We start from the raw sequence: 23,578 nt of genomic DNA on the forward strand, positions 1-23,578 counted from the left end.
AATCATTCCACATCTTTTCTACGCTTACGTGATCAGATTGGAAGGAATGTAGACTGTCTCTTAAAAAGGCATTAAGAGCATTTTTATCAGCTTTTTTAAATAGATGTACTTTGTGTTTCTTTTTTTGGTTGTGGGTGTTACGGTATTCAGCCTAGCTAATCCCTATATATGTCATGACACTCCCTATTTGTCCTGGATTATTTGTTGCCAAGAGGTCACGTATGCTTTCGCAACCATTTATGCTACGAGTTGGCTCATGAACTAATTGTTCGAAATAATTTTCTGGGAAAGCAATTCTTTTGGAACAGAATGTATCCACCTCAAAAGCTTCCTCTTCAGTTACGGATATGAGAATGGTTCTTCTTTACCAGTCTTAAATAATATGCTATGAGAGAAATATCTCGTTGATATTTATCCAAACATCAGAATCACTCTGCTGAACGCTCCTTCTCAGTTCTTAAGAACTACTTGCATGCTTCTCAGACTCAAGATCGTTTGAATGCCTTGGCTGTATTAGCAACAGAAAATGATGTGACTGTGAAACTGGACTTTGAAAATGTGATAAATGTGTTTGCTGATAAGGCAAAAAGAAAGGCATTGAACTGATTACATTCTTTGTTGATATAATAATCAGTTACCATAATTTCATTCAAAGATGTAAAGTGGTGTTAATTTTTAGGAAACCTAGATCCCATAAATTATGAACACACACACTCAAAGACAGATTTGTACCCTAGATTCTATGTGAAGGACTACCAAACATGGGAGGATTCCAACGTACTAAAGTTATGCATAGTAACACTATTTGTTTGAAAGTTCATCACTGGTTTTTTCATCACTGGTTTCATCCTTGATTAGTATATGGTATATAATAATATGACAGCTCATCTCAATTAGTTATGTCATTTATTTCAAGACACAAAAATCTGTATTAACACTTCTGTCAGATATCTGGCTTAAACCAAATACTCCCACAAGTTCAGTAAACATAGTCAGATGTAACCAATGAGTGGGTGGAGGACATGCATACATAAGCTCTGATTTATCACATACTGTGCTACACAACTCCAACAATAATGAAGACAAAGAAGTGGAATTTACATTCACAGAGATCAAATCCCTGAATAGGAAGTGACATATGTGTGTCCCATACAAACCACCTAAAGTATGTGGATTTGCCTACTGCGAAACTGCTCTTTCACGTCTCGAACTGATATATGAGCACGTGATTACAACTGGTTGCACTAATAGAAATCTTCTATATCACAATCCATCCATTGTGAAATTTAAGCAGATGCTTTCTTTTTCAAATGTGCCATTACTTCAGCTTGCTCTTACCCATCACACAAACAGTAATTATCACTGACATATTTCCAACAAAACCCCCAAACATAGACAATTGTACTTCTCAAATATCTGCATGACATAATCTTAATGACACACTAGCTAGAATGTCCAAGAAAGAAACTGCAACCGACTACATACAGACTCTTCAAACACATCAATTTATCTGAAGTTGCAACTGATCCACAAGAAATAGCTTGGGGACGTCATCTATTTCTTTCTCAGATATGAACGAAAAACTTCATAGGTTTACTAACAAACTTACTGAACTATATGATAAATATGCCTCCTTAAATACTATAAAAGTAAAACCAAAACTTACACCTTAGTTAACTACAGAACTAAAACAGCTGATGAATCTCAGAAAACTGCACATTGGGCATACAAACAGTGTCTGCCCCACACCTGAAAATCATATTACTTACAAGCACAAGCAGAACAGATTCAGTCAAGCTGTGAGAAATGCAAAACTCAGGCATACCCATGCATTAATCGACAACAGGAATAGACTAGCTGTGCTATGGAAAAACCTGCGTGGTCCAGGTATATGCGAAGTAAAAGCTGCAGCTCATCCCGCAGTCCCAGCCAACGACAAACTAAACTGATATTTTACATTGCATATGACGACAAACAAACCACAAACAAAACAAAGACTCATTGATTACATCATGAGGGTAAATGTCTTCAGCCAAAAACTTTTTTATCTGAAGCATGTCACTTGCAACACTATCAAAAAAGCCATCATGCGTATCAGATCAGCATCTACTGGACATGAATGATGAAGCTTATTACTGACCCACTACTGCCCACTATAACAGATATTTTGAAGCAATTCTTAACCACACGTGTTTTCCCTGATGCCTGGCAAGATGAACTATTTAGGCCATCACCTAAAAAGGACACTGCCACAGTACCGTCTTATCAACGACCTATGTTCATTCTTCCTGCACTGTCCAAGACCTTAGAATCTATAGTCCACAACCAGCTAATGAACTACCTAACTACAAACAACCTACTAGAAAAATACCAATCAGCCTTCCATAAACATCACAGCACAACCTCTGCCTTACCAAAGGTAAGACATGAAACTTGTCATGGGTGCACAAGAGACAACTATCATGTGCTTTCTAGACTTCATTAAAGTCTTTGACACAGATGGATATGACATTTACTTGCCAAACTCAGCAACCTAAATTTCGCTCACACCTGTTACCTCGCCAGCACCATGAAGTCACAATGTGGGAAGGTAGTATCAGGGGTTCCCTTGTGATCAGTATTAGATCCTATACCCTTTTCATTGTGAATAAATGATGAGTCATCAGTTTCGTCCTACTGCAAATACCAGCTGTGTGCTGATGACATCCAGTTGTATCTAAGTGCATAACCAATAAATCTGTAGACAGCTTTGAGAATCTCAATACTGATTTGTGAGCTTCCAAGCAGTTCTGGTTGGTCATTCTTGAGTCATAAGCCTGAAATACCTGAAACTCCTACCATCTTTAACCCTAAATGGGAGAAATATCAACTTCACTCCTTCAGCAAAGAATCTAGGAGTAATAATATAAGAAAACTTATATTTGACTGAGCACATTGCTGGATTGTGTGTGAAGGCATCAGTAGCTTTCCACGCCCTACAAAAAATGAAAAGCTCTTCCCTCTTGGCTTGGAAAAGAAACTTGTACAAACACTTATACTTCCAGTTATTCATTACAGCATTCCTCAGGAATGCTCACGGCACCTGGAACTGGTTATGAATTCCTGTGTTCATTATATGTCATTTCGACTGTATGATCACATTTCATCATCATATGCACACCTATCCTGAATGCATACAGACAAGTGCAGAAATTTCTATATTGTCTGTCTTCTCTTCTGTCTTATCACTGAACACTGCCTTCATCCCTTCCTCGATCTTAATGCTTGTGTCTAAGCAATATGGTGGAAACACCTGCTCCCATCAAAGTAAAATTCTTTCTACCCAACTAAATAATTCAGCCACCTTCTTCAAGTCCTTCTCAGTAGCAGGAAGCTGACTCTGAAATAGCCTCCCACATTATATGAGAGAATTAAATAACATCTCCAACTTCAGAAGACAGGTAGTGAAGTATCTGCTAAAGCAACAATAAAGCTTAGCATTGTCCCTGTAAGCACTTATTATCCTTAGAGATCACTCCTTCCAACCTGATCTTCCTCATTCCTCAATATTCTTAGAGGACACAGTCTTCTTAAATTTTCTTTTCCCAGAACTCACCTTACAGAAAACTTCTATTTTGTACACCCATAAATTCATCTTTTATATGCCACTATCATTACTGTTATTAATATACAGTTCTGTTATCATCATCATCAGCAGCAGAATATGCAGTAGTACAAGTAATGATGGTATTAACTTTATTAGTTTGTAGTCAGTATAATTTATTCATACTGTCACTTCAGACACTCAAATCATTTTAATACTAGCTGTCATATTAAAATTGTTATTTCTTAAGTAACTATGATTTAATGGATACTGTAGGTGTGAAACACTGGTTCAATGTAAGAGAGGGCCTTATGGCCCTAATCAGACCATGTTAAAGAAATAAATAAGTAGAATACGATAAAATAAATGTAGCAAGTACCAGTTGGTGCGCGAAAATGAAGAAGGTGTGGTGGGGTGTGAAACAGAATATCACTAGCTTAGCGAGTTGCCTTCCTGTAGTCATTGATTTACAGCTACTTGAGTATAAGAATCATATAATCTAAGAAAGCACCACAAACTGTTTACAAGAGACAAAATTAACTTTTTTAGGCAGCCTTAAGACACTTTATATCACTAAAGATATGTTAAATTTAAAAATTAATCAAGAAACCTCTTCAAAGAAAGGACCATCTTACAGCCAGGTAAATACAGCATTTACAAAGTAGAGGAGTCCGATCTACTTATCTTGTGACAAAAAGACCATTCAAATTTTGACTACCAAACTGACAACAACAATGAGGGTAACTGTTGTCATTACCAATGTTTTGCTTTGGTTGAATTATTAACTCGTGTGACTCAATTTAAAGTAAAGGCAAGATTCCTACAGGAATCACTCTTTCCTAAAAGAAACTGCATATTAATTCCTCAGAGGTCATAGATGTTTACAAGGAATAAATAACAGTAACACAGTCCACATAGGAACAGTTCATATTATTCTTCTGGTTGTTACACACTCAGTTACTAACAAACAAAGTCTTCTTAAGCATTGCGAAGAAGATAATAAATTTTGGGACACAACTTCTCTTGAAAGGATGTCATACTACTTTTCAGTATTACGGATCAGTGGTAAATGAAAAGCTTTTGGCTATGTGAAAGGTCTTCAAACAGTGATCTCTGAAATTGATTATATTAAATGAAATGATGGGCAAAATGTTACAACTCCCACCACACACCAAACCCACACTACTAACAGACATGCAGCAGTGTGACCATTTGTCACCCACTGTCAGATTACCATAAATACCTACTGTATTTTATGGACCATACGATGCTATGATCTACAAGACACATCTTCACTTCTATGCAATTTTTTTTAAAATAACATTTTTACCACTTCTATTATTAGACTGAAAAGCCAGTCTAAAAAATTTCTTAGTTTATAAAACCAAATTGCCCTTTAAAATCCCTGAAAATCGTCATTTGAACCTCCTACTCCTCCTTCTTCTTCTTCTTCTTCTCCTCCTCCTCCTCCTATCTCTTTGTTGTCATCATTGTCCTCTTCATATATAAGATGGTGTTCACCACCTTCGAGAGCCTTACTCATGCCACACTTCTTGAAAGATTTAACAATAATGTCTTCCCTCACTCTAAACCACAACTATTTTATCTACTGACACACTTGTTTGATTGTAGGTGATTTTAAAGTGCACTTTGGTGTGAATTCATCATCCATTTGTTCCATTCCTCTCTCATATACACAATATGTGGTTTATTTATTAAGACATCACGAGGTGGCAATTGTGAAGCAAGTCCTCCCAGAATAACAGTAAGCTCTGTATTTCCCTGTCTCAATTTCTCATTCACACAATTTTTCAAATGACTACTAAACTGATCTAATACAAGAAGAGAACTCTTCTTCAATAAAGCAACCTTTCCTTCTCTCCCACACACTATTAATCCATAACTTCATACCAGCCTCATACATCCAACCCTCCTCAGATATTGTTTTGCGTTTGAAAATGATCACTGGATTAAGTTTAGTACTGATGGCACAACATGAAAGGACAAACGTGTAGTGGATTTTTTTTTTCATGTTCACTTGTTTTTATAGTTCCAGTTTCAGCAACTTTCATGGCGACAGTTCTGTTACTTGCCACATCAAATGTCAGAGGAGTTTCATCCATATTTGCTATTTGGCTTAGTTCCACACTGTTTTTCTTTTGGTGTTGAATAATAGAGCAATGGGAAAATAATATTTGCTCTTCATACTCTTGTGGTATTTTCTGAGATATTTTAGCTTTGGTTCAGATGCCAAGTCCATAACACTTGATAAACCTGTAGCGCCAACCAACTACACCTCTAAAGCATGTTAAGTTCCACTGTATTGCTTGCTTACAAGTGCGTATTTAAATCATTTGTGTATTAATTCCAATGCCATTTTGATGGTGTTCTAGAATCCATTTCAATATGTCATCTTCTCGTTTAGGCAACTTTGCATCCAGTCCTCTACACATTTAGTCTTCCACATTTTTTTCACTTCTTTATTGGCCCATCAATTGTGTATTGTTTTTCTTTGTTGAAGGGCCAAAATGCTGCTCAGCTGCTCTGTCTCCAAATTATTCTGCATATACTATTACTTTCAATGTACAGGTTGCATCATGTGAATATCTTTTCCTTTTTTCTTTGTGTTCATTATGAAACCTGCTACCAACAAAAATAATGTGCTGTTAGCAACAACACAAATCACTTTCAATTCATTTCACTAGCACTGTAAAATGGAATGACGCATCATAGGCTAGACAGTGTTCTGGATTTATGGTGGCGGGGCAGGAGGGAGTCATTGTTAACAAGCTTGTGAATTACTGCAACTCATGTTCATCGTGTCAGTGCACTGCTGCTGCCAGTTGAATCCAATATTGCCAGATAGGAATAGGTTTCCAGCAGCATCGAATACATGGCCCTTTTTAAGACTGGTGGGAATTTTAAATCAAACAATGGACATTTTTATGTTAATTTTGAGTATAAGATGTACCTGCATTGTGGAGGTAATTTTTCAAAGAAAAAAGTGCACCTTATAGTCCTTAAAATATGGTAGACAAATATACAGATACGAAGGGTAGTCATACAGTTTAATTATCACTTCATGAGGAATAATAAATATGTCATTAATTTTTTGTTTGTTTGCAGGTACATGTCTGACATTTTGGTAGTGTAGTGCAGGTGGCTATTCCTACAGCATCAACTTCAGATTTGAGAAATTATGCATACCTGTTATGCCCAGCAGGTGCCCTTATGATTAGCAACCAGTCAAGAGAGTATGCTGTAGTGATTATACTACTCAGATGAGGTACATTATATGACAGGTTTTTGTTACACAACAAATACAGGCTTCAGAAGTTCAGTTTTATGTCAGAATGTATTGCCAGCAACACATACTATTCTATGGACTTAGTTAGTTTAATTTTTATTGGGTGCATCCAGTGATAACAAACATTTACTGTTTCCATTTGTCTTTTTTTATCATATTTTTGGCAGATAAATTGGGATCTACCAGAGGTAGGATGGTATATCTTGTCACTAGCCTGGCAATAACATTTTTGGGTATTCTTTTCATCATCATCTTGACGATGATGCACACTGTTCCTATAACCATGTTTATCAGATATTATGATGACTCATATCAATATCTAAATATTCCTTAAAACAGTTGCTGTGTTTGACTTTCAGTTCCTGGTATTCATATTTAGTTGAATTTTCACAAACTGTGTAACAACTGATCTATGGGATTAACACTGTAATCAGACTGTTTAATACTCCTTCTATCAGAAACAAGAGCAGTACTGTACAGGTTTATTTCCTTCAATATTTATCAATTCCACTAAACACACTTCTTTCATTTTACCTGAATCATGTTTTCACATACTACCATTTTTAAATTAATGATTATATTGAGTTTTTGACTAACATTCATTATTAAGTGATGGCGCTGTTTATACTCATGCAATGAAATGAGTTTATAGCCTCCGTTGTTATGTTTATTCTGATAATGTCTGGGATTTACTAACTGGTGGTGGTGAGAATTCTTGTATTTTTATCTTTCATAATAACACATCAATGAGCAGTTATTTTATCATTCATAACCCATTTGCATCCATATATATAAATGTATACAGAAGGGCAATATATATACAAGAGGGAGAGGGACTGACTTCAGAAATCTAAATGTGTAGAGAGCAGAAAAGGTACCATACCTATGACTGAGTTATTGTCTGAACCAAATGCACACATACATTGAGGACCACCAGGAACTTGGAATTTGCAGAAACTCCAGCTTGAACTGAAGTACTTTGGTAAAAATGTAGCAGACGCCAAGCTAAAAAAAAAGTGATTGAAAATTACACCATTTATATGAGAGGACTGGGCTAAAGAAAATAGCTCAGACTACTGCACATTCATCATAAAATTCAGCAATCTCAAAATACCACATTTAGCAATTCAGTTATTAGTTTTGGAGCATAGTTCAAAATATTCTTGTATGCAAAATATGTACATATAAACTTCATTCAATATGTTATATTTAAGGAACAATATTCATTCTGAAAACTGCAGATTTTAAAAATCCTCTCTATTATAATACAAAACATGGTACATTACTACAGAATAAGTCAAAATTTTATAATGAAGAACTTACCTGGACTGCTTATTCAGTTTCTGATCTTCAACTGCAAATATATGTACTGTCCCATGATCACTTGCCACACAAAGACATGTGGAATCATGGTTGAAGTTTATACTGAAACAATTTTAAACAAAATTATTTTAGTAGTGTAGTACAATAGTGTAGTGGAAAGTGTCTGTAGAAAAGGGGTAGTGTCTTCAACTACCAGTCCAAAGGACCTGGGTTAATTTGCAGACACTGTTTATATTCTGAATGAAAATCATACAAACTGGTGGACAAATACTCCTGGTATACAGAGTTGTCCACATTCTACAATTATTGTCAAAAAGAGGGTGGAGGGTACCCTCTTACCTTTGGGTTAGGTAGTGGGCCCTAAAGGTGGAAAAATTAGCATTGATCAATGAAATGAGGAGCAATAGGTATTAGAAACCACTGCATTAAAGACAAACACAATGTAATCACAGGATATGAACTCTTCATAAAATAAGTCAAAAATTACCACTTCCTTCTCAAACAATTCCTCACATAAACTAGCCCCCTTTGGATCTCTGGGCAGGAACTGTCCAGGAGGGGATTTTCAGGACTAGGATAAACAACTCTACTGTTCTACAAATTGGAGCACTTAGTATTAGAAGTATGAAACTTTTACGGGAACTAAAGAATCTGGAAAGAGAGATGAGAAGGCTCAATTTAGACATTTTATGTATTAGTGAAGTGTAATAGAAAGAAGAGAGAGATTTCTAGTCAGATGATTATAGAATAATAGTAACAGCATCAGTGACTGGTGTAACAGCTGTTAGTATAATTACGAATGGAAAGGCATTTAACAAGTTGACTTATTATGAGCAACACTGTGGCCAATTTTTCTTCTGAGAACTGAAACTAAGCCAACACCATACCACCATTCCACACAGTTACATGATCACATCACAAGCTGATGGTGAGGAAATGAGAGAATATACGAGGACATGGATAAACTGATAAAATGCATGAAGGGTGATGAAAATTTGATAGTCCTCTGTGATTGAAACATTATTATAGGAGAGGTAATGGAAGGTGAAGCTACTGGATGACATGGGCTAAGGGAGAGCCATGACAGGGGGGCAAGAGACTTCTACAGTTCTCACAGGTTTCAACTGGTTGCAAGAAACATCCTTTTCCAAAATCACAAGAGACATTGGAATAGTCTAGGAGACACTTGGAGATATCAACTACATTACATCATGGTAATGGTAGGATCTGGCAGAACATAAATAATATAGGTTGGTTGTTTAAAGTGTTGAAGTGATCAAACTATGAAGGCACTAGTCTCCTCTACCCACAACAGGCAAGGCAACAAAACTATGCACCAAAGAACAGTACAGTATGCAGAATCCAAGGAAGGAAAACCTCAAGGTCTAGCAAAGGCCAACAGAGCCTTGATAAAGGAACGAGGAAGAAGAAAAGGGGAAAAGAAAGAAAGATGGGAAAGGCGCACCATTCACGGAGCAGCCACAGGTCCTCAAAAGCAGACACTACAATGGAGACATACGCCCCAGCACTTACCAGAGGCACCCCACCCAACAACACAGTTAAGACTAACAACATGGACAGAGCGAGTGAAGCAAAGGAAAACAAAAGAAGATCACCAAGTCAGATAGAACACATGAGAAAGAGAAGAGCAAAAGGATGAGTAGTGTGGAGGCTGGGGCAGACCATCTAGCCTAGATAGCCATTGCCCAGTCAAGTCAGAGGAGGTAACAGGGTGTCCTGCCAATCCCTAACTGGACTGACAAGTCTGAGGTGCTCTCCCTTAGAGAGAGTGACAGAAAGCCCTCCATGAATAAACTATAAAACCATGTCAGCCACTGAGGCATCGTCTGCTAATATCAAGGGTAGCAAGTCAGCAAGAGTAAGTGTCTGCCGCAGGTAGGCTACGTTAGAACAGTCCAGCAAAATGTGGACCACCATCGAACGGGCAGCACAACAGCCGGGAGAATCTTCATGATGACGGAGATGACCATGGGTTAGCCAAGTATGGCTGATGCGGATCTGGCAAAGGATGAGAGAGTCCTTGCGAGAGGCCCACATAGAGGACCTCAGGCCCACATAGAGGACCTCCACAAATTTGTGGTCTTGAGGACCTCCACAAATTTGTGGTCCTCTTTATTGCCCATAGTTCGTTTGGCGACATCAGAGTATGCCTTTTTGTATTCCACATCCTTAGAACTTGACGGAATAATGCCAAGCAAAGATCCATTGCTGGAATATAGATCTCAAAACGCAGCTTGGCAGTAGCCAATTCGGCCAGCCTGTCAGCAAGTTCATTCCTGGGATCCCAATATGACCTGGGGTCAAGATAAAAACAACTAAGTGTCCATATTGTTTGAGGGTAAGAAGGGAATCCCTGGTTAGTCAGAGCCAAGGGATGCCAAGAGTAACACTGGTCAAGAACTTGTACACTGTGCACAAGAAGTCGCTATGGATGAGCATTCACTGGTGCTGGAACAGATATGCTCAAGAGCATGGGAGATTGCTACCAGCTCCGCAGTGAAAACACTGCAGCCATCCAGCAATGAGTGAAGTTCCTTGTAGCCTGTAAGAACACAAGCAAAGCCTGTGTGGCCAGCAACCATCAAGCCATCAGTATAGACGACTTCTGAACCCTGAAACACACCGAGAATGGAGAAGAACAGGTGGCGGAAAGCCTCAGGGGGAGCCGAGTCTTTCATGTCTTGTGGTAGGTCAAGATACAGATGTGGACAGGGGGACAGGGGACACTCTATGGAGGTGTATGTGAGCAGGCCAGGTGGACAGGTGGTAGAGGGGAACATGGAAGTTCTGAAAAACAGGACTGAATGTGGATGATGATTGTAACCCCACACCTGGGCCACCATTGCAGAAGGCAGATCTCTGTACCTGCAAAAAATATGTGTCTGCAATGTCAAAGGTGATGTTGAGCTGTGTGTGAAAATCCTGTAATCTAGACAGAACTGGACCAATGCTTTGTAAAGCCACAGCAGAGTAGAGTGGTCCATGCCCCCATTGATATTACTGATGGATCGAAGAGCATTCAGGTGCAAGTAACATGTCTGCTTTAGTTGACTAAAATGGGGAAGCCATGTCAACCGTGCATCAAAGACCAGTCCCAAAAAACGATGAGAGTCCACCACATTGAGGGACTTGTTATCAAGGTACAGATCTGGATGAGAATGCACAGTACAGTGATGACTGAAATTCATAATTCTTGTCTTTGGCATCCAAAAATTGAAAGCCATGAGTAAGAGTCCAAGATTGTGCTCTGTGTACTGGTCACTGCAGTTTGTATTCAGCAACACCCATTGTTGACGAACAAAAATAAATGCAAAAGTTATCAGCGTACAAAGAGGGGGACACTGTACATCCCACAGCCACCACTAGACCATTGATAGGCACTAAAAAGAGGAGACACTCTAAACACAACCCTGCAATACCCCATTCTCCTGCATATGGGAGATGCTATGGGAGTCACCAATATTTGCCTAAAAAGTGTGACATGAAAGAAAGTTCTGGTTAAAAATCAGGAGCAGACCATGGAGGCTTGACTCATGTAATGTGGCAAGGATATGGTGGCATCATGTGGTATCATAAGCTTTATGCAGATCAGAGAAGGCTGCAACAAGGTGTTGACAACGGGTAAAAGCCATATGGACTGCAGACTCCACATGAACTAAATTATCTGCAGGACAGTAGCCTCAATGAAAACCACCCTGGATTGAAGCCAAAAGGTCCTGGGAGTCAAGTATTCAATACAGCCTTTGATTCACCATACATTCAAGTTACTTGAAAACAGCAGTGGTTAAACTGATCAGGCAACAGCTGTTCATCTGCAGAGGCATTGACCCGATTTCAAAACTATAATAATGACACTTTCTTACCACTGGGAAGGGAATTCCCTCTCGGTCCAGAGACGGATGAGAAGGGAAAGTATATGGCATTGGCTAGCCACCAATAAGTACTGAAGCATCTGGTTGTGTACCTAGTCTGGTCTGGGAGTCGTCTTGGGGCAGAGAGTGAGGCCGATGGTGAACTCCCACTCACTAAATGGTGTGTTACAAGGCTTCAGATGATGGGAAACAATGCTGAAGCCTGAGCAAAATGCTCAGTCATAAGAGTTTGAGCTGGTGAGGATAATACCATTTAGGGAAATTCCTGGGACACCTGTTGGAGGACGGCGGCCAAATATGTGACTGATCTTTGCCCATACCTGTGAAGAGGGAGTATGCAGCCCCACGGTAGTGACATATTGTTCCCAACAAATCTGTTCCTAACATTTAATTAGATAACAGGGCCGGGCATGAAGCCATTTAAAGGCCAGGAAGTGGTCAAGAGAGGGATGCCATTTGTAGCTTTGGAAGGCATGATGGTGGTCTTTACCAACCATAGAAATTTCAGGGGTCCACCAAAGGATAGTCTTCCGTCGGGTAGATACCGAGGAAGAGGGAACTGCTGAAGCAGCTGCTGAAAGGTTGGCATCAGTCAAACTCTGTATGAAGTCATCAAAGCAGCCATATGGTGGAGTGATTGGGATGGCAGCCAAAGAAAAACATCCCATTCCACACTAATAAAGGCCCACCTGGAAGGGCATCCGGGTGATTGATGCTGAAGAAAAGATAAGACAATTGGAAAATGATTGCTGTCACACAAATCATCATGAACTTCTCATTGAATGGAGGGGAGGAATTGTGGGCTACAAAGGGAGAGATCAATAGCTGAGAAAGTTTACCAACTTGCTGCATGCTGCACATGAAAAATAGGTCCACAACTTGTCTTATAATTGAAATAAATAGTTGTAGCTCCATCACAAGTTGTATTGCGAAGTATTTATTTATTTTTTCCTTGATGGTGACTAGTTTCGGACACTTGTGTCCACTTTCAAACCATCCGTAAGTGTGACAAATACAGGCAACAGCCCATGTGCAGAAACTGCCCCTGCGGTGATGAAAGTGGTCCTATGGCCAGCTCAACAACAGTCAGTCATAGTACCACCTTGATCACTGCAGGGCAGTTTCTGTACGTGGAGTATTGCCTGTATTTGTCACACTTACGGATAATTTGAAAGTGGACACAGGTGTCCGAAGCTAGTCACCATCAAGAAATAAAAAAAAAGATATACTCAATTCAACTTATGACAGAGCTAAACCACTTATTTCAAGCTAAAGAAGTGCCATGTGCCATACTGAAGTATGTGGGAGCTTCAGTCTCGTTGAGGCAGAGATCATGCTCTGCCAGCAGTACCACCCCACAGAGGGTTCTGATAAAGGACAGTTAGAAGCACTGATGTCCAGTTTTGATTTGATCTCGAAGGTAACATTTCCAATAAGAATAGAATGAGATAGTGCAATAGTGACTGCTAATTTATTTTTAAACTGAACTATCTTTCATGAAATAGATGTCAGACACACAATAAATGTTTTATCTAAACAAAATTATCAAATGGCAGTAATAAAGCAAACTCAGTTTAACTACAGAGGGAATACCACAATTTTACAGAATCATAAATGCTGACTTAGTTACATTATTTATGGACAATTTACAGGATAAAATATGGAAATAGGTTATCAAGGAAACACAGAAGATGAGAAATTACAATAGATCTGGGACAACTACAATGGAAGTGTAGAGAAAGTGTGGCTAATATCTGGATCTTCTGCAGAGAGCTTAACTGATTACAGGACAAGCCCTAATCGAGACTTAAAGATGTACTACAAGTAGTATTGAAAATGTCATCATCATTTTATCAAAATGGTGAAAATCACATACTATACATGCAAAAATTCAATATTCCAAGAACAAAGAAAAGGAAATGTTGAGAATTGTAAGGAATGAAACTAATAATCTCAGTAAGGCAGATGATACTTCACTCCCTGATGACAACAGTAGTGACAAAGATAATATTAAACTCACATTATTGACCACTAATTTCAATAATCTCTTCCATACAGCAGCTGAAAAAAAAGGGGGAAAAAAAGGAACCTTTGAAAGTTTACTTAGCCTGGCACTGCATACACAATCCCCAAATAACAGTTCAGCCAAATCATCTGTTAGGAAATTGTCGAGGATTTCAGGGCCACTTGTTGATGCACTGCCTATTGGCTTCCATCCCACAATTTTCACCAAACGTTTGTTCAATGAATTTCTTGATGTTTCGTCTGCACAAGTGGCTGGCACTGTCTTAGGTTCACCCTCCATTGATGATGATACACTGGCATCAAGACTATGGCTGGAGATTACATGTACCTGTGCACGCCATTGCCTCAGGGCTTTTCCCTGGCCATTACAGCTGTGGTTCCTCTCTGTTACCTGCAACAGTCGTTCGCTGCAGTAAGAGAATCCAGGGTCTTTGAAATTTACACTGTCAATTTCTCAATATCAGCTGTGTAGGTATAGACCTACTACAAATAGTGAAATATAAGTATCTGTGCCAGACCGGGACTCGAACCCACATTTCCCACTCATCGTGAGCAGTCATGTTAGCCATTTCAACCATCCACGCATGTTCCACGGAACAACCCAAACTTTCACATGTCACACTTCCTACATCCTTCTATCACAATCTAGTAAATTCATAACCTAATGCTCGCAACATTAGTTGGATTCCTGCACAAAGAGGAGAAGACAAGAAGGAATTGAGACCAATGTTGCTGTTGTTGTGTGGCTGTCTTAGTTTGTAATAAATTGTACAACTGGGATTGAGTGCAGGTCCAGCACAGATTTTCACGTGTCACTACTGACTAATAGATCTTTACCTAATACAGCTGATGTCAATGCATTTGCAGTCAGTGAATAAACTTCAAAGTATATCATGGAGCTGTGGCTTGCCAACAGTGTCTGTTCTTTCAAACATGCATGTAAGTAATCCAGGATCTGTTTACTTGAGGCTTTCTTCTTTCTTGTTGAAACTATGTCCGTAAATGCTCCTGGTTCATCGACTTTCACCAACTACTAAAACACTTGGCCCCTCTGCTACAACCCCAGTTGGGAAAGAACAAAAGATATATAGAAGACTAGGGACATTTCATTCAGAAACTGAAGAAACTAAAACTTGGACCAAATGACACTGGTCAGCTTTGGGATTATTTATTTTTTTATAAAAATGCTATCACAGTGACCATCTGGAGCATCTCAGTTCCATTTCCTAAACTCTTTCATGCATGTCTTACCATGAACTACTTTATCTAGAATGGCTATTTCTACGAGTAGCTGGAATTTGTCGCTATGGGTATTCAACTCAGTTCAGTGGTTACCAATCTCTTTGTGGAGCGATCACAGAGTTAATGACCAGAGGAAAGTTCACAGATGTTTGCACGACATTTACCTATAATCTCTGGCCACTGGCTCAACTCCCGACTGCCGCCAGCAATGACGGGTGAACCTCTGAAATTCGGGCCACTTGTGCTGCAAAGTCCCCTGAAGATCCCAAGACAGAAGCCAACAGGCAATACATTATCTCTTAGGAACATCATTAGTTCACTAAAGGAAGCAGTAATTATTAAAAAGCAATGCTTTTCTGGCTATGATGGTATTTCAATCCGAATAGTACAATATTGGCCTTACTTAGTAGCATCCTGTATTGGATCATCTTTGTAAATGATCAATGAGACAAGGAATACTTCCTGAAAGACTGAAGTACAAGATACTAGTAACCATTTATTGAAGTGAGTGACCTGTACTGTAACCTGTACTGTTGGTAGCCCTGCACCTGCTATACGGACGTCCGAGTCACAGCTCTCGTACAAGATAAGTAATTTAAGTAGTAATAAACTGTTTTTAACACTTTAAATTAATTTGTTATGTTAATTATAGTGCTCTTCAATCATACCATTAAAGGTTTTTGTCTTACTTGCGTCTTTTCACAGTAATCACGTAAAGTTCATTTTGTTTACATATCGCGGCCAAGCCGAACTTTTGAGCTTTCAGATTAAACTTCATACTGCAATTTTAAGTGCATTTACTGATAGTTTAGCGTGCTAAATACGTTTGCTGCCCCTTTATATCTGTAGAGTATCGTCATCTTTTAAGTAATTTCCAGTAAAAAACTTCTGAACCACTGTTTACATAGTCGCGAGTAGGCCTAATTTTTCGTACACATATTTTCATTGTTTTCCGGTAACTTAATTGTCTTTCTGTCACTAAAATCGATTTGTACCATGAGTGTAAAGTGCCTGACATGCCTTAGAATCGTTAGCTCCGTGGTCTGGTGTGATGGATGTAGTAACTTTTTTCATTGAGGCGATTGTAGTGGCGTGGGAATTGGGAAAATGAGCAAGACTCATCAGTGGTTCTGTAGGCTATGCAGTAGAGATAGAAAGATTGTGGAACAGGAGAGGAAAATTGCTGCCCTTCAGGCTGAGTTAGATGAGGATAGGCGAGAACTGGGTAGGTTAAGGGGGGAGAAGGGTAAACAGGGGTGGGAAGTGGCAACAGGCATAAGGAACAGGCCAAGAAATTCTTCTGACAGCTTTGTTATTAATGTACAAAATAGGTTTGACCTGTTGCCTCAGTCAGAAACTGATGAGCCTCTCACAGAAGTAGATGTAGACAGGGCTCAACAAGCTTTCAGCAGCAAATTGAATAAGAATGTAGGGAAGTCTGCAAAGAGAAAGAAAGTCTTGTTGCTAGGTAGTTCGCATGCTAGGGGTGTGGGCCAACTTCTGCAGGATGAATTAGGGTCAGAATACCAGGTCACAAGTTTTTTCAAACCTAGTGCTGGAGTGGGGCAGGTTACAGAGGATTTACGTTCACTGTGTAGAGGCTTTACTAAGGAAGATACCGTGGTTATTGTGGGTGGGCCGGGCAACAGTATTGACAGAGATCCGGGGTACAGCATAGAGTGTGACCTGGCAAAGATTGCCTCAACATCGAGTCATACCAGTGTTGGGTTTGTGTCGGTTCTGGAGCGCCACGACCTCATTTGAGCTCTTCTGTCAGGAGAGTTAATTTGGAGTTGGAACGGCTACTTGGATCTGGTGCAGGGTCACACATTGGTGTGGTTCCTGTTGATTCACTCTGTAGGTGGGACTATATATAGACATGGCCTACACCTCAACAAGAAAGGGAAGGGTAAACTGGCTGGGCTGATAGCAGGAAATTTAAAGGGGGGAGGAACTACCTCTCATGGTGGAAACTTTTTTAGTGTAAGATCAGTGTCCAGTGGGAAACTCAGCCAGGCAAGTACTAAAGATGTTAAAAATGTTAAAGATACACACAAAAGTAAAGTGAAAAATAATGTTAGTATATTTCATCAAAATATGTCACAACTATCAGCACACTACATCCTGAAGAAACAATGAGTGAAGAAGGGAAGAAGAAAATAGAAACTGTTATCCTCTATAACATCACAAAGTATGGTTTAGATGATGTTGATCAAATTATTCATAATTATGCAACTAAAATTACTCACAGAAGATGGTTGATGCATGTCTTTTAACAGTGCCCTAGATGTGGCAGTAATAAATGCATGGATTATCTGTAATCAATTAATAAAAAATAATCTGAAGAGAAATGTTTCACTCTGCAGCTGGTAAATAATTGGGAAACAACAAAGAGCAAAACAGGAGCAATAAGTCAGTTGAGGGCCGGACAAAAAAAAAAAAAAAGTGGAAGCAAAAAGTAACATTGATCTGCCCAAAGTGCAATTTCAATGTTTGTTTCAAAATAATGGAAATAAATTAAGAAATTTCAGGAACTCAAGAAACAGGCTGCATTTCGGGGATATACAATGTGTTGTACCCAAAACAGTAATCTAAAGGTGTTAGAACTCTGAGGTAAAGCTTGAGTGAAATGTGTATGACATACAAATTGATGGAAAAAAAAGGCCTTACTTTAACCCTCTCGTGGATTTTTATGCATTAGCTGGTCAAATGACCCCTTACCGCTGCTGTTTGCCCACTTTTACAATTTGGAGAAAAACACATCAATAAATTCTGGGGGGAACTCATCTCTGGGAAACAACAAAAGGATGCCGTCAGAATAATACGTGATGCTCACCCACAACTCTGTTGCAGACAACTATGTAGAGGTAGTTACTTTAACTAGAACATCAAATTACATATTTTCTTCCATTAAATTTGCTGTCAATAGCCCATTAGAGTCCAGAAAAAAATGATGATGTGCACAACTGCAGCTCTAGACAAAAAAGACTTATTCTTCTTAAACTGACTTCAGTGTAGAAAGGAGTTAATAATCCCACTGCCAAAAATCTTTGATTATATAACCACTGATTAGATGTTTGGCAGTGAAGCTAACTTTGAAAATGAGCTAAAAAGTTCCTTCTGGGGACCTCCTTCAGAAGCATTACATACATGTCTCTGTTATTAAACTAAATATTATTTTAATAATGTGGACTCATCTGTGAATGGTCATCTCATTGGCCATATTTATTAGGTGTAGTCAAAGTTTTAATGATCACATCTCAAAAAATTTCAAATTGTGACCTTCAAATTTGGTGGTGGTGTGAGTCCATCTTTACATGTTCACCTTTCATGTAACATTTTTCTCAACTTTGGATGACTCAGGGGATAATTTTGTTGTAGAGGTCTGTATCTTGGCTGTATACAAAACATTCTGCCTCAAAAATCACCTTGTAATCATTTGGAATTGCCTACTACACAACGATTTCTTCTTCCAAAAAGGAGGAAATAGTCACTGGGTGTCTTGTCATGAGAATACAGGTGTTGAGGCAAAATTTGATAGCACAAAGAAGCAGCATGTGTGACTGTGCCCTGTGCAGAATAAGCTGGAGTACTACCATGGAGCAAAAACACCTCTTCAACAGCTTTTTGTGACACTTGACCTTAACTGTCTCCCATAACCTAAAAAGAAATTTCAGCAGTATACTCCTGTGACAATTTGCCCCATATAAGGGTAAAAATAACAAAGGATGTCCCATAGGGTTCAATTCTGTGTCCACTCCTACTCCTTATATATGTGAATGACCTACCACTTACCATTCAACAAGTAAAATTGGCACTTTTTGCAGGTGACACTACGTGTTATAAGAAATCCTATTACAGAGAAAGCAACATGAGAGTTAGTAAATGATATTTTCCAAATAATTAGTAAGAGGATCTCTGAAAATGGACTCTCCCCAAATTTTGAAAATGCACATTACAATCAGTAACTACGGTAGAATGTAAATTTTTGAGGTACATATTAATGAACATTTGAACTGGAAGAAGCATATTACTGAGCTTCTGAAACAAAGAAGTCCAGCTATTTTTGCTCTTTGTATAACCGCTAAACTCTGAAACAAACATATCAACCTCCTGACATATTTCAACACAGTACTGTCGAATAGATTAATTTTTTGGGGTAACTCATCACTTAGGAAGTACTGATTGCGCAAAAGTGAGCAGTAAGAATACCGAATTTAACCGAGTATAAGATGACTCTGAATATAAAACAACTCCCATTTTTTTAAAATGCTCCTCAAGAAAAATTTATTTTTAACATATTCTGACTGATCAAAATTACAAACCGTTTTACTAATTTAAAGCATTCGCCAAAAAGTTAACGTTATACATATTCTAAACTTAGTCATTTACTGACTGTCTACATTTTGATAATACTAGGGGAAACAAAATAAATAAAAAGAAATGGATACATTAATTTTGCTTACCAACCCTGAGCCAACGGCCTTGCCACAGTGGTAACACCGATTCCCGTCAAATCACCGAAGTTAAGAGCTGCTGGGTTGGTCTAGCGCTTGGATGGGTGACCATCTGGTCTGCCGAGGGCTGTTGGCAAACAGGGCGCACTCACCCCTTGTGAGGCAAACTGAGGAGCTACTTCCAGTGATGCCTGTGGGCTGAGGATGACACAGCGGTGGTCAGTACCACTGGGCCTTCCAAGGCCTGTTTGGACTGAATTTAGTGTACTGACCCTGTAGTCTGTGTTTCTTCCAAATATGTTGCTATTTCTGAGGTTGTCATTTTGGTGGGACCAGAGAACACAGCCTTTTTTTGGAGGGATAGATATCGGATTTCGCTTCTATACTGATGATGTGACGAAGCAAGCTGGAATCTTTTTACTTCCTCTCTTGTTTTGCCATCTGCCTCCTTAAATTCATTTTTTCATTTTTAACTAATTACTATTATCATAAGTATGTATAATCTGTATTTTCAAAAAGAGAAAGGATGACCCTCAGTTTTAAAGAATATAGCACCAGATCTAATTTTGTGCTAAGTTTTGTGTATGACAACAATTTCCTAATTTATTTTGACTATTTCTAGTTAATATCTTTTGTTATAGGGTGAAATCAGTAATTGTTCTGTGACTTAGATTCTATTGTTGACTTATAAACAAATATAAATTCTGTATCAGTTATAAACACACCACTACCATTCTTTTAGTATTTATTTGGCTCTATTTGAAAACATGTTAGCAAAGCCAGCCCTTAATTAATTCCAAAATAATTACCACATTTGTCAAAAGTATTGTTTGTATAACTATATCTGTTAATTTCATCATTTAAACAAATAACTTGGTCTATCCCTTGTCGTAGAAGAAACTGTTAAAAAGAAGGAATTTTTCTATATATTCAGTTAACTGAATGAGTTATGTTATAATTGTAATTTCTGTAAATGAAACATCGAACAATGTATAGTTTCAGTACCTGTTGTTATGAGGATATATAAAGGCCCAGTTCTTGGTCCCGAGACAGTCAGTCTATGACCGATTTTCAGACGAGAAACCTGTATTGGTTAGAACAACAACAATGCATCAACTTGTATGCTGACATTTGCCTGCAAACTATTAATGAGGCTTATCAAAAGTTAACCAATAGTGAACTGGCCACGTTAGCTGTGTAACATTGGGGGGGTTGTGAACAGTGAAAGTAAAGAACTGTTAAATGCAACTGTTAGCTACATCATTTACAGTAGTCAGCGTTGAAGACAAAACAAGTGAAATTTAGGCTTGTACAGATGGGAACGAAACTAACTGACAGTGTTACAGTAAATGGTACTCTCCACATTCACGTTATGGTGGCTTGTAGAGTATTTATGTATGTAGATGTACATGTAAATGCTTATTAGGCATCTAAAGAAGTCATCTGGATTGGCCTCATATGGCTGCTACACTTCTGCTGCTGCCTGAGTTCGGCGGGCTTTATGAATGAGTGTGGGCAGCCACAGAAATCATCAGTTGGTGACATCCGTCATTGCAAGATGTTGAAAACTGATAAATAACTTATTTTCAATTTTTCTACTGTCATCTTGAATGTGACACACCAGTCTTCAAGCACCTGGACTTCCACTTCTCTTGGAATTCCCAATTCTTCACAAAGAGATAGTCTTTGTTCTTCATCATTCAAACTTCTCTGATCACACTGGAAACATCTGTGACATCTCACCACTGCATCATATGATGGTGCATTGTTGCCATACATTTCTACAAACTCTCTGTGGATTACTGCAGCTAAGTTAATAACAGGCAGACCTTATATCCAGTAGTTAATATTATGTATAAATCAACTCATTTTGTGTCATTACAACACATCAAGCAAATGACCCGTGGAAGGGAGGGAAGGAAGGAAAATTAGATTTAACATACTGATGATGACAAGGTGGCTAGAGAAGGACCAAAAGTTGGGACTGGGGAAGAATGAGAAAGAAAACTGGCCAATGTCAATTTCAAATAAATTGTTTGATAAACAGTGAGTATAATTTAACTGAGTAATAAATGCATTCTTAGAAGAGCACCTTGAATTCTGATTCCCCATAAGAGGGGAGGAGGGGGGGGGGGGGAGAGAGAGAGAGAGAGAGAGAGAGAGAGAGAGAGAGAGAGAGAGCGCTATTCAAAGACATCCTGGCAGCATTTTATGAGACAGTCAACCCTTTGATTGTGTGGAATATAACAATTGAATACTAAAACACTATGCCACTCCTCTTGAAAGCATCAACCCTTTGATTGTGTGGAATATAACAATTGAATACTAAACCGTTATGCCACTCCTCTTGAAAGCACTGAGTGTCAACTTCATAATAGGCAACAGATAGTCAAAATTACAAGCTGTGCTGCAGTGTAAAACTAAACATAGAATAAGAGAACATAAAATATGCTGTCCCACAAGGGTTTGTATTGGATTCAGTCCTGCTCTTAGCTTATGTAGAAGACTATCCAAAGCCATTAAGAAACTGTCCAAAAGTTGTAGGGTTTGCTGAAGATACAAATATACTAATCAAGAGCCTCAACACACCCAACAGGGTCCATGTGATGGCTGAACAGGGCTATGACTGGTTCACTGCAAACGCTTTGTATTTATCTTGCAAGAACTACAACATTACTTCAAACAAACAAAAGTGTTCCCCCGGTTCCAAAAGAATGCATTAATGAATATTGAAACAAAAAATAAAGCAGAATATGTAAAATGTACTATGTAGTCAGATAATAAGCTACAATGACTGTTTATAAGCTATCAAATTACTTAGTTTGCATACATTCACTCATTTCTCGACAATCATGGAACCTATCAAGAAGAAGATTATTCTAGGATGTTTAATGATTCAAGATATAGTGACGGAATCTTCTTGGGTGATCAGTTGATTGGTGGCATCATCTTGTCACAAGGTTTCAATGAGTTTCATAACCATTACCACCTGGCGAAGAAGATGGGTACGAAATTCATTGAAATGTTGCGAGAAGATGCCACCACTTGGCTAATCACCTGAAAGGATTTAATCACTGGAATATGCTGACAAAGCCTGCAATCAAAATATACATTAAGATATATACTGAAAACAGATACATTAAGATGTACACTAACAAAAGAGAAGCAACATTTAGAATCTTAAGCTGTACACCATATTAACAGGAAAGTACCACTACATTGTGCAGTAGCCACCAGAAAGATCGCGGGAGACGCACATCGGCATGGCGCATCACGGACAGTAGTTGCCGCAAGTAAAGTCCCGTCCACCAGAGGGCACGCGAGAATTCGGCCGCGCCCTCTGCCGGCAGAACAACAACAACTCAGGCAGCACGGGCCGTGCCCAGTCAGTTTTACATTGGGCACGCCTAGCAGACAGTTCCCGGTCTACACTATGTGAAGTGCGACAGACAATGTGTTTCATGTTAATACACAACTGGTGGCGAGTAAGGTCGTTCTTTCGCGCGTTGCGTCGTCGTTACAGTTTTGCAGCTTATCCACGGCATGGAGGATTTAGTGCGGGTTTTGGTTGAGCAGCAGATGGAGCTCATGGCAACCATGAAACAAGCGCTTCTGGCGTTGCTCTCCACGCGGTCTGCTCCGGCGCCGTTCCTTCCTCCCTTTCCCCCGTGTGACGAGATGGTGGAGGATTGGGACGCATATGAACATTGCCTTCGGCAGCATTTCCAGGCATTTCATGTTTCCAATG

The 23,578-nt window shown here is 38.9% G+C and overlaps 1 protein-coding gene across 1 annotated transcript in view; it reads right to left on the reverse strand.

Moving 5' to 3' along the window:
* LOC126162971 (WD repeat domain phosphoinositide-interacting protein 3) overlaps positions 1–23,578 on the reverse strand; it is a 115,153-nt gene that overhangs the window by 17,151 nt on the left and 74,424 nt on the right. The window contains exons 6-7 of the mRNA XM_049919819.1: positions 8,214–8,315; positions 7,774–7,895 (exon numbers count right to left, since the gene is read on the reverse strand). Of these exons, the coding sequence (XP_049775776.1) occupies positions 7,774–7,895; positions 8,214–8,315 (224 nt within the window). The remainder of the gene's footprint in view (positions 1–7,773; positions 7,896–8,213; positions 8,316–23,578) is intronic.

This window comes from Schistocerca cancellata, chromosome 2 (assembly GCF_023864275.1).
Source record: "Schistocerca cancellata isolate TAMUIC-IGC-003103 chromosome 2, iqSchCanc2.1, whole genome shotgun sequence".
NCBI lineage: Eukaryota > Metazoa > Arthropoda > Insecta > Orthoptera > Acrididae > Schistocerca > Schistocerca cancellata.